Genomic DNA, 12,430 nt, shown 5'->3' on the forward strand with positions numbered 1-12,430 from the left:
CCTGGCTCAATCTTAAACCCTGTCTCTGAAACTGGGTACTTACTATAGGGTTTGGTTTAAGGGTTAGTTACATGTAATTATGCATAATTTATAGTTAATATAGTAACATGTAAGAATGGCACTGCATTAGCCTATAAAGTGTATTATAAATCTATTTTTGTATATAAAAGCCCTCGAGCTGCCCATCAGTCTTCTGTTCAGGAAGTCACTTTGTGAATACTGACTTTTATTGATAAACCGCTGAAATGTTTATATCTAATAAAATAATTCATATTTTAAAGCCTATATTAGGGTGGTCAGTCCCCTCATAATTCATACACTGGATGACATGATACACGGGAATCCCCATTATAGTGCCCGACCTGTGCGTAGAACTACACCTCCCAGATTGTGTTTACTCTCTGCTCCCATTTATAGCAACAGCCTTAAATCGCACTGCCTGTTCAACACGTTCTGTACTGCGGCACAACGAGGTTCAGGTAACATTTTGTTTATGGTAGTTGTTTATTGTGAAAATATCACCAAATTACATGGGTGAACACGTCCAAGCTTGGGTTTACCAAGTGACTGATGCTGATATTTGAAGCAGGCCTATAAAAAGTTTTTATTTCAAGATAACAAGCTGTATCGTGTTTACATAAACGCTTTTTGTCTTTATATTTTTACTTATTTACCGAGAAAAGTTGTTTTCAGTCGATGTTGTATCACTTTTGTTTTGTCAGCTACGCCCGTGACATAACGTAAATGAAAGTGAAAGGACGTCACTCAAAGGCAAAATATAACCACACTGGCTTTAAATTATTACATTGTTTAAATGAATTCATTTTCAGCTAACTGTGTGATTTGTATGTACATTTCTGAAATGCGTAACTTCTCTGATAGATCACTCTAAATTAAATTGCAATGTGGACTTTTTTTTTTTGGGGGGGGATGCATTTTCTGTAAACCTGCTTTGATATACTTGTGAAAAGCACTATACAAATAAATGTGAATTGAATAGAATTGACAGGTGACCGCGTGTCCCCCATAAATCCAGAGATGAGCGACGGAACGGAGGAAGAGACGGTTCCCGTTGTAATGGAGACCTCGTCATACTCGCAGGTAGTTTTCAACGATGTTCCTCCATCATATCCGCCAAACACCGCGGTTTTGTGCCGATACACCATCACCGGTGATCTGCAGCCAAACCCGAGGGACTGGATCGGTATCTACAAGGTCAGTAATTAAAAACATGAACTCATGTACAGTTTACTGACGGCTATTTCCTGGTTGCCTATGTATTATTATTATTATCACACTTTTTACATTTTATAATGGATAAAAGTTGTCCTGTATTGTGTTCAAAGAAGTTGAATTGAAATCTGTGAAATTGTTCAGGTTGGCTGGAATTCGACACAGCAGTATTATAGCTATGTATGGGTGGAACCTTGCCTGGACCATATCGGACCTGAACCGATTGTGCATCAAGTGTTTTTCAAAGGTAGGAATTCATCCTGTTAGCTCCAAAGGGACCTCAACACTGCAAATTGTATATTACTATTTTGTTTATCATAACTTTCCAGTTTGTTCCATCCATAACTTTTTTTAAAGCGTAAAAACGTAGGTTGGTCTAATTGATACTATATCTGCTGCACTGTTTTAACATAATAGCTATGTTCATGCAACTGGTCCCTGGTGTAATGACTGTGCATCAATGCCATGGATGTGACGTTGTGCTGCTATTTTAGTAAAGGCAGAACCACTACCTTGAGTGGTCCACATCTATTCATCCTGCTACTCAGGGGTCCTAAATCAAGGAACCTTGTGATGTGTCAAATGTCTCAAGAATTTGGTTTGCTGCCATGCACCACTTTCTTGGCAGTTAATTAAGTGTGAAGCAATGAGGGAGGGTTACTTGAGCATGGCAGGGTAGTTTTTTCATATCCAAAACATTTAATTTATCTTGATCTCGAGTGATATGGTAGATTAAACTTTGGACCTTACTATAGGGATGCACTCATAAACAATAAATGAATATAAAATTATATACTATTTGTCTAAATAAATTAAAAATATAATACAAAAATACAAAACATATATATATATACAGTATATATGTATATATATATATATATATATAGTCAGTTCAATAGGAGAAGGTTACTTTAAAAACTTACATTTTATCATTAGAAGTTAAATTTGGATGTTAAATCCACTATTGTTGTGGATTTAACATCCAAATTTAACTTCTAATGATAAAATGTAAGTTTTTAAAGTAACTTTCTCATATTAAACACTTTAGTCAGTTCAAGAATAATTTATGCAATTTTATATTTATTTGATAGAATTATGAAGAGCAGTTTCATGTCTATCCTTGTATTGTTCAATTGGTCGAGGCTGATATTGGATTTAGAAAGTTATTAGTAATAAGTAATGCAATATTTTTCAAGAGAGTTATTTGTACAGTAATCTAATTACACTGTTGAAAATGTATTAAGTAGCTAGTAGTTAATTACTTTTTTTGAGTAACTTACCCAACACTATATACAGTATGTGTGTGTGTGTGTGTGTGTGTGTGTGTGTGTGTGTGTGTGTGTGTGTGTACCACATACTAAATTCTGATGACGTTGAAACTCTATATGATACAGATTTGTTTGTTCTCAGAGAGCTACCTGCCCAAGGATGATGGAGAGTTTTACCAGTTCTGCTATGTGGACAGCATCGGTTATGTCAAAGGAGCCAGCACCCCGTTCTGCTTTCAAAGCCCAGCAGAAACGAGCCTTGACTGCAGCTTGGAGAAGGACCTGTTAGTTATAACAACACAGGTACAACTTGGACACCATGTGGAGTTAAAGTTTCTAGTAGCTTTTCCTTTTTGCTAGCCACTAAAAGTTTAATACTCAGACCAACTGGCTACAAAATCTGTTATTGAATGTCCTTGTGAGTAGGAGCAGGCAGAAAAGATGGAGAAAGAGAAAGAGGACTTTGTCAAAGAGATCGAGCACTTAAAAGAAACAAATAAGATCCTGAAAACTGAGTTGGATGAAAGACTGCATGAGCTCTGCCGTCTCAGGGTTAGTCAGATTCTCTTCCTTTTACAACACTTGTAAAATGTATGTACTTGTTATTTACAGTCTTTGTGCTACCTCCAATTGTACTGGATGTTTTTGTAATGAAGGTCAACTGACTGTCATAATGCCTCGTCATTTTTAGACACTTGTCTTTGTGTAGTGGGGAATGTTGTATTTCTTGTTGTCCTAATCAGTGTTTTTTTTTTTTTTTTTACTATTATTTATATACTATCCTATAGCTTTAACTATCCTATACCTTAGTATAATAATCTGCAGTGGTGAATAAAGTGATCATAAATGTGCCTTTATACCAAACTGCAGAGCTCTCTAGATGATGTGAAGTCAAAGGATAAGCCAGAAACACCACTGCCAGATGTAGAGAGTTTTAACGCCACTGAAGAGGTAAAGATCAAGCTAACACCCAGTTGAAACATGTCTGTAATTTTATATCTGTAATTTAATCTGTCTGATTGAGAATATGTATAACTTTTATCGAACAAAATTATTTACAGTCACTGAACGCTCTTCATGAAAAGTATAAGAGAGCTGTTCAAAAGATCCACATGCTTAAGAGTGAAAAGGCTGAGTTACAGCAACAGGTTGAACTCCAGGATACCGAAAACCTCAGGTGAGCTTCCTTATTATGGAAATCTCTGTACCAACATGTTTTTATATGCAAATGTAACCGGTCCAACTCGATCCGCTACCAGGGTCTCTGGTCGTGGGAGGCGGGAGTGCTAACAAGGACGCTAAAGATCCCAGTCGCTAGCATGCCTCTTGAGGCCAGGGGAGTGAGGTTTACACGCACAGCTCTTACTGGCATACGTCCGTTAGACTCACCCTCTAAACCTCACTCCTATCCGGGTCACGGCACCAAACGTAACCGGTCCTACTCAACCCGCTCCGAGCGGGACTCGAACCGGGGTCTTCGGTAGGGGAGGCGAGCGCGCTAACAAGGACGCTAAAGACTGTTTTATTTTCATCTGTTCTTTTTCTCCAGGCTGAGTACCTTGCTGAAAGAAACAGATCAAAATTACAACAAAGTACAGGACCAGGCCAAGTTGTTACAGGTTTGCAAATGCTTTCTCATTATGTGTTCTTACCGTTAATGATAATTAAAGCTACACTGTGTGATATTTTCCCCCATCTAGCGGTGAAATTGTATATGACTACCCAGTTAATATTAGTTTCTGTTCCTTTCAATTTCGAGGGCGTTTTAACTCCTACGGTGGCCGTATTATTCCAAGATTAACATGGCTTCCAGTTCGACTTCGTCCAATTACGCCTTTAAAACTATCACCTGTGATCCGTCTCAGCACAGATTTATGTTACAAGGTAAACAATACTTTTTCACCATTGACGTGAGGAAAAGTAACGCGAGTTATACTAGAGGTCGTTCTGGCGTTATGCACAACCATGCTATGGTTAGACAAGCAACTATAAAACTTCGAATTTACACAAATCGGCTGAATTACCTGTCGAGAAGAAAGCAGGCAACTTCGGCGTCCGTTTTAAAATCTTTGCTCCTCATGAGCTCTTTCCATCTGGGAAAAGTTACTCCAGTATTGACTTTGGTCTTGCTGATTTGCCTGTCGCGTTGACGTTTTAATTCTCTCTTTCGCTTCCTTGGCGACTCTGCTACATGTCCTCGAAAATAGGTTGTGATCCTCCATCAGCAATCTTTCAAATCTGCCGGCAGTCGCGAGTAATCTCCCCCCGCATTCGTCTCTGAGTCACTGAGTGTAAAGCGCGAAAGGCGAAGCTTGAATTTACAGGTATGTCCCTCTTTGGCTAATGTAGTTTCAAGATGGAGGGGCAACATGGCGACCGGCATTCGAACCCCTCACCCGTATGTACATTGGATGGCAGATTATAAACTTACGAGAATACTTTATTACTTGAAAGATGTAAATATACATTAATGAGCACATATATTTTTGAAAGAACTAAGTGTTTTTTGCTAAGAATCAACTAAAAAAATTACACAGTGTAGCTTTAAGAATAAAATTATTTATTTTATTTATTTTTATTTTATAAGTAAACCAAATCAAATTAATTCAAAAAAGGCAGGGAAACAAGTTGTGGCATAACTAAAAGTCAGAGTAAATAAAAAAATTTGACCAGGTCTTCGAGTTCGCCAGTTGACTTCAATATGGCATTTCTTTTATTTCAGGTGGATGTGCAAAGCAGCAGGAAAGACAATGAGAAACTGCTCATTGAAATACAGGCCCTCAAGATGAGTAAGACTCTGGAGGACCGGAGAGCTGAAAACAAAGCATTACAAACATCCATGTTAGAGCAAGGAGCCCAAGAGAAAGAAGAAAACAAAGTGAGGCTTGTTTTTATAGAAGTTTGAAGCATCATGACTGCAAATCATTAGTCAGGAATAACTGTATCATCATGAAGTAATCTCTTTGTGCCCGAACACTCAGGTCCAGATTCAGGCTCTGCTTACTCAGCTGACAGAGGCCAGAGGCCTGCTTCGCAGTGAGGTGCAGAATTGCAAAGAAGTCAACAAGCGTGCAGAAGGAGCTGAGCAGGAATTGAAGGAAGTGAAAAAGAAGCTGGAGGAGATGACCTTGAAACAGGCTGAGGGCGAGAAAACCAATCAAATCCAGGTATTACACGATGTCATGTCATTTAGTTTTTTTTTGTGAGTATAAATAAGTATTTCAATCCTGATTCAAGACAATTCTGTAATTACAGGCACAACTTAAGCAGGCACAAGACAAAATTTACGAAATGGCAGAGACATCAAGATTAGACAGAGAGACGCTTGATAAAAGGAATGAGGTGATCTGTTTTGTTATGACACAGATTAAACATCACTGTTAGGTACATTACCACTCAAAAGTTTGGGGTCGGTAATATTTTTTTCATGTTTTTGAAAGTCTCTTATGCTCACCAAGGCTGCATTTATTTGATTAAAAAACTGTAATATCATAAAATAATATAATGGAACTTAAAATAATTATATTTTAATATATTTTAAAAAATTTAATTTATTCCTGTGATGGCAAAGCTGAATTTTCAGCATCATTACTCCAGTCTTCGGTGTCACATGATCCTTCAGAAATCATTGTAATATGTGCTTATTTGGTGCTCAGGAAACATTTCTTATTATCAGTGCTGAAATCAGTTGTGCTGCTTAAAGGTACGTTATGTAACTTTTGGACCTCCAGTGGTTTGCAGAGTGTGTGTGTTCACTACACATTGCTCCTAATGTGTGTGCACTAACTTGGATGGGTTAAATGCAGAGGACAAATTCCAAGTTACCATAGTTGGCCTTCGTGTCATGTCACAAGACACGCACAAGTGATTTATATACGCAATTTCCCGCAAAAAACATCCTGACAGGGCTATAACAGGCTTACCATAGTGAATCAGGGTAAGACAAAAACATGTTTTGGAAGTAGGATTGATGTTGTATTCACTCATTACTTAAATTGTGCAAATAGAAGTTACATAGCATACCTTTAATATTTTTGTGGAAACTAGTAAGATTTTCCCCCAGGATTCTTCGTTGAATAGAAAGTTCAAAAGAACAGCATTTATTTGAAATGTCATGTGTCCTTGCCAAATAAAAGTTGCACTGACCCCAAACTTTTGAACAGTAGTACATATTAGGAACTTAATACAAAATACATTGTGGAGTTCAGAGCACTGAACTACATGCCAGTCAATTGTTATTTAATAATGATTAAATTATTCTTATTTGATGTCGTTTTTTTTATCTCTAGGAACTGCAGGCAGAAGTAAATGAACTTCGTAGGTTGTTGTTTGACTACCAGGTTGCGTCTGTTGCCGCAATGTCTGATCAACTACCCAACCCTCAAAGCCCACCCACCTCCCATTACTATGAGAGCATCGATGATTTGACAGGTCGGTAAAATAACAGTTGAAACATTCAGTTAGACAAAAATCTCTAAATTGTCTCAAAAATGTGTGCGTTAACCTGATGCACTATTATATTCGTACATTATAGCAAATCCTGCAGAAACAGAGATACAGGTAATTACTTACTTCTTATGAATACATATATTTCGGGAATGGGTTTCCACAGAGTTCAGAATGATTGAATTGTATGCATTTCCTGATGTGCAGATTAGGGTGTGCCAGCACTGTCGGGAGGGTTTTCCTGGCATCACCGAGGAGGAATTGGAACAACACGAGCTGTCTCACAAAGTGTGTCCATTCTGCACTCAAATCTTTGACGACTGGCAACAGCAGGAATTTGAAGATCATGTCTACAGTCATGAGGATTAATCAGTTCGGATTTCTAGATCTTTCTATATAATGTATTTAGGAAAGTATGGTGTTGCTTTTTAAAGTTCTGAATGGTCCAGGATTTTCTAGATATGCATCACTTTCGTTATTAGCTATTATAATGAAAATAGTTCTAAAATAGGGAAATTACATGGTTTATTATTATCTATTAATAAATAGAATAGATAGAAGATTCACAACAGACATAAAATAAAACTATTACCATTTTCTTTTATTTCCCAAACCTTTTTTTTTTTCCAGTGGTGAATCAGGTTTTAAAATAATAAACATATAAAACATATTGTGAGAAATGTGACTTGAGTTTTTCCTCTCAAACAAGCTTGGCTCACACAACATTGTGACATTCTTTGACCTTCACCCTGATCTCCTCCTCCTTCCATGACAATATATTTACAAAATAGTGTCTTATTCTCAAGGTGTCATTTGGCTGGCCTCCTCAGGCGTAACGTCTTGCAAAAACAGTTCTGCGAACAGAGCTGGCAGCCAGTACTGCGGCTCCACTGCAGCTTGGGAGTCCAGCCACGCTAAGCCTTCTTTCAGCAGGTGATCCTGAAAACAGTGCAAAAGATATTAAAGAGGACCTATTATGTTTTTTGTTTTTTTTACATTTTCAAATTTCTTCAGTGAGTAATGTTGCTGTTTGAGCAAGATAAAGTTCAGTAAAGTTGCAAAGCACAAAGGTTACGTTCACACTGCGAGCCTTAGTGCTCAATTCCGATTTATTGCTCAGATTAAATGTGACCAGTATCGGATATCGGACCAGTATCGCACCAGTGCGAACCGATCATGGTCCTGGACTGACCCGTATGCGCAAAAGAATGATTAAAAAAAATGTAGCGAAGCACGCTGTCATACGGAAGTCGCCCTCTATATCCTCAAATAGGGCATTTGAGAAGACAGCCATTTGTAGTGGTGTCCGAAACCATAGTGGATATCATCGAGTGCACTCATTCTATCACAATGCACTGCAATAATGAGTGTACAGCTGGTGTATGCTCAACGGCTGTCCGAATTCGCTCACTCGTTTTCATTCACTCCTTCAAGTGAACTGTATTAGTGGACTAACGTAGGGAATAGTGAATAGCGATTTCGTATTCAGCCTTAATGATTACGTGTTTATTTATAGTTTGATCTGCCGTGGAAGCCAGCGAATGTATGTGCAGGCTATATAAAAACAAAGATGAGGATATGAAAAAAGAGCAGTTTTTAAACATTTATGATACAAGCCCTCATGTTTTGCTGATGTTTGAGCTGTCACTTTTTTTTCTTTTCTGGAATCAAACTTTGTTGCATTTTCTGTAAAGCTGCTTTGAAACAATCTGTATTTTAAAAAGCACTATATAAATAAATGTGACTTGACTTGACTGTAATACTTATTCTGAGTTCTGACATCACTGTCCTTCCGCAACTGTCTTGATAACATTGAGTATGTCAAATATTTGATGTGACTCCCATGAGCATAGACAGGAATTCTGATATGACTTGAAAAGATCAGATTCCATGTGGTTTGTGCTATTCACACTATCATCAGAAAAACAGATCTGAGTCACATGGAAGCAAAAAATAGATTTGGGCCACATTTACCTGCAGTCTGAACGCAACCAAAGTCCACTCCAAAGGGAGTTATTCTCTATATCAGTAAGCTCTGTTTTTGAACTCCCTGAAAGAGGGGCTTTTATAAGACAAAACTAAACAGACAGAAAAATAGTGTTTTTTTTTTTAAACATTCAAGCATGAAAACCTATTCAAGTAGACCCCAAAATCAAGATTTTGCAAAAGGGCAAAACAGGTCCTCTTTAATTTGTGATATAAAAGCATTCAGATTGGTGTTTTGTTTTTCCTGCACACTTACAAGAACGTGACAGGCCCGCTCTCTCTCCCACTTGAGGCTGTCTCTGATCTCGCTCACTGTCACATAGCCCTTTTTCTGTAAAACAAAGCCAATGATCAGATCTGACATCACAGAAGTGTAAAGGCCTCAGACTTTGTGTCTAGTATTGATTACCTCTGCTAGCTGAAGGACAACAGTGTGATCCATGTTGAGCTCTGCTGGGACCGACTGGACTAGATAAGAACCTCCAACGGGAATCATCCCGAAGCCATTTCCCATGGCCTTGAGCTTCTTGATGGCCCGCACCAAGTCATCCCTGAGTGACGACATTAATGGGTGGTGAAAGAGTTCATGTGTTCAGAATAGATAGAGAACAGTACAATCAAAGACACTCACTGGCTCACATCTTGAGCAAACTTCCCTCTTCCTTTCAAGACACGGTGGTGAAGTTCCTCCAATGTGATGAGACCTGCACCAATAAAGTCATTTATTGATTAATACTTACAATTATTTTGATTGAAAGTGAAAAGTTTTAGGGAGTTGTACTGGGCAGTTAGATGGTCATTGCTGCAAACCAAACCAGGTGACAAGGTGATCAGGTCTTGTATGGTGTTTAGAGAGCGTCTAGGAACGTGTCAACATTATTTAGAAATTTCTGACTTCTAAATGCCACGATTGACCATTCAGAATGAAGCTGAATAATCATAATAGAGCATTTGTTTTGCCACACATATGCAATATCTCCAAGGCACAAAATACTACCATCAATATAAGCCTGTTTAATTGATAATATGCAATACAATAACTGCATTACCACTTTAACACAATGAAATGACAAAACTTACCACCATTTCTGTGTTTTAAAGCTAAACAGACTTCAATGATCTGTACACCAAGCTCATAGTAGAAATCTCCAACTCCAAGCATCTCAGACCAAAATCCTTTTCCGGCTGCACAAAAAAAAAAAAAGAAAAAAGAAAAGAATAAAGTTCATAAGGTCATATAACTTTTTTCACTGAAATTCTAATTATTTATCATTAACGTTATACTTACAATAACATATTATTTATATTATAACTATACTGTATATCATTTATAGCCTATATAGTATAATTATAAATTATCATTAGTATATGAGTATAAAATCATAAAAAGTCATAAATAATTTACAATAATTGATATAATTATATTTAGAATTTATAACGTACAAATTTCATATGAGCACACTGTATAGGCTACACTGTAATATTACGGTAAATAATAAAATGACATATAAAGGGAAACATTTACGATAAATACATACATGCAAGTGGATCAACCCCTATGGTGGCACACATCTCTTGGAACTGAACCCTGAATTGAGAGCTTTTACGGATTTCTTGTTTATGCTTGCTGGCAAACTCCTCCAAATGGGTCTTAAAGGTTTCCAATTGTTTTGACATCTACAGAGACAACACATACATTCTGATATCGTTGTTTCACATCCGTAAAGCTGGCTTTCATTCAAAATCCATGTCGTGCTCATTAGGGTACACGCACCTGTGCAATCTGATCCTCAGCCAGGACATTACCTCTCTCTTTATACTTTGCCTGTGACAGTAAACAAATTAGCTGGATGAAAATGCTCAATTCTTTTCCTAGTTAATTCATCTCGCAGAAGTGCTGTGATCATACCTCTGCAAGTTTCTTCTTGGCGATCGCTCCAGCTCCGACTCCTCTTCTGTGCATGATGTCTAAATAAGAATCTCTAAAATACTACAAAATGAAACGGTATTATTTTTCCTGTTCTAACAACTAATAATTGACTTCCTATTCAGCTGAACAGCTTGCTACATAGTAACAAATCGAGACAGAATGAAGAAGCAGGCGAACTAAAATAGATATATTACAATAAAACAAACTAATAGTGTTGTTCTCTGTCAATTATGCGCTTTATCTACAAAGTTTCCAACAGTCCGGAAAGAAGACATCAACAGAAGTGTATTATTTCTTCTGTGAAGAAGGACTAATGTTTTGGTGAATGTGTCGATAACGACACCCATCGGACTGGAGAGCAACTGACGAAACAAAATTACTTGGTCAAGTTAAGATTCTGTGGGATCATTATTCACATGAAACATTTTCTTCGCACTTAAAATGTAACGTTACTTTCTGCAGTTTTTAGAACATAAAGCGGAATTATTACTAACAATCCTCGCTGTCATTAATCAAAATGTAGCGCTTCATGGGAAAAATAATCCTCCACAGGGCATATCATAGACTGATATTTCCATGATAAATGTATGATTTTTAAAACAAAACCCCATTATACGCACATGTCTACACAAAACTTGCACGTATGTAATATTTCATCAAATTTAGTAAATTCAATATTCAACACAGGCCTAGGCTTCATCAAACGTGTGCAAAAGAGCAGATTCAAATGAAGGATTTTGGCCGTAATTGCGGCTGCTATTTAGAACTCCATTATGACGTCAACACTACATGACTTCATAGAGGCCGCGGTAGTAGAGGCCAGTTGAGCATAAGTCTGTTGAGTTCAGGAGGAAAACACAGCGATTATCAGTATTATCAGACTGTCTATTTGCTAGTTCAAATCGGATTTTTGGATATTTTATCAATCTACTGCAGAAGTATCATAGCAGACATATCAGAGAATTGATTTTTGTAGTGATATTGGATTTTTGGATAAGTGCCTAATTGTCAATCCATTGTGATCGATTGCGATCCATTGTGAAAATGACATTTCTGAGCAAACTTTTTGGGTGCTTTAGCTTCTTCTTGCCAAGGAACCACTTGTCAAGACAGTGCAGTGATGGCAACCTAGGATGTAGCAGCATTCAGGAGGAGCCCACCCAGAGACCTCCAGAATATACAGACATGGAGGAAGAGATGGACTGTGAGGACTCTCATGTTGAGCTGGAAATACTGCCAGATTTCTCCAGTGCGGCAGAACCACTGATGATTCCAGTGGAGGAGCCTCAGCCTGAATCCCAAACTCCACATGCTGGAGTGGAAAAATGTCCACGTTCCTGCACAGTGGCAAAGCCATTGCTGATCCAGGTGGCATCGCAACACCCTATACCAGATGAGGTGGAAACATGGACATCTTTCTCCACTGTGGCAGAACCCTTGATGGCTGAAAAGGAAACTCCCCCTGATGAGGTGAATAAATCGCCATGTTCCTCCACTAAAGGGGCAGAAACTCTGATGGTTCAGGAGGCACATGCTGAGGAGGAAATACTGCCATCTTTCTCCAGTG

General features: G+C 37.9%; 2 protein-coding genes across 4 annotated transcripts; one reads left to right on the top strand and one right to left on the bottom strand.

Annotated features, from left to right (window-relative positions):
• Nucleotides 1–343: 343 nt before the first annotated feature.
• Nucleotides 344–8,707, top strand: calcoco2 (calcium binding and coiled-coil domain 2). 3 transcript variants are annotated; one of them, XM_084434316.1, is made up of 14 exons: nt 344–479; nt 1,037–1,215; nt 1,378–1,480; nt 2,644–2,804; nt 2,928–3,053; nt 3,372–3,452; nt 3,563–3,678; nt 4,051–4,120; nt 5,224–5,379; nt 5,483–5,668; nt 5,757–5,843; nt 6,791–6,932; nt 7,036–7,061; nt 7,155–8,707. In XM_084434316.1, the coding sequence occupies exons 2-14, from the start codon at nt 1,039–1,041 to the stop codon at nt 7,314–7,316; spliced, it is 1,593 nt and encodes a 530-aa protein (XP_084290442.1). In that variant the 5' UTR covers nt 344–479; nt 1,037–1,038; the 3' UTR covers nt 7,317–8,707. The 3 variants fall into 3 exon arrangements, with proteins under 3 accessions (XP_084290442.1, XP_084290443.1, XP_084290444.1); XM_084434317.1 differs by having other exon boundaries at nt 376–479; nt 1,010–1,215; XM_084434318.1 differs by having other exon boundaries at nt 411–479; nt 1,001–1,215.
• Nucleotides 7,523–11,299, bottom strand: snf8 (SNF8 subunit of ESCRT-II). The gene is made up of 8 exons (XM_084434341.1): nt 10,843–11,299; nt 10,708–10,758; nt 10,472–10,610; nt 10,014–10,118; nt 9,565–9,637; nt 9,343–9,484; nt 9,190–9,264; nt 7,523–7,886 (listed from the first exon to the last, which is right to left on the bottom strand). The coding sequence occupies exons 1-8, from the start codon at nt 10,894–10,896 to the stop codon at nt 7,749–7,751; spliced, it is 777 nt and encodes a 258-aa protein (XP_084290467.1). The 5' UTR covers nt 10,897–11,299; the 3' UTR covers nt 7,523–7,748.
• Nucleotides 11,300–12,430: the final 1,131 nt, after the last annotated feature.

The sequence above is a fragment of the Rutilus rutilus genome, assembly GCF_951802725.1.
Source record: "Rutilus rutilus genome assembly, chromosome: 16".
Lineage (NCBI taxonomy): Eukaryota > Metazoa > Chordata > Actinopteri > Cypriniformes > Leuciscidae > Rutilus > Rutilus rutilus.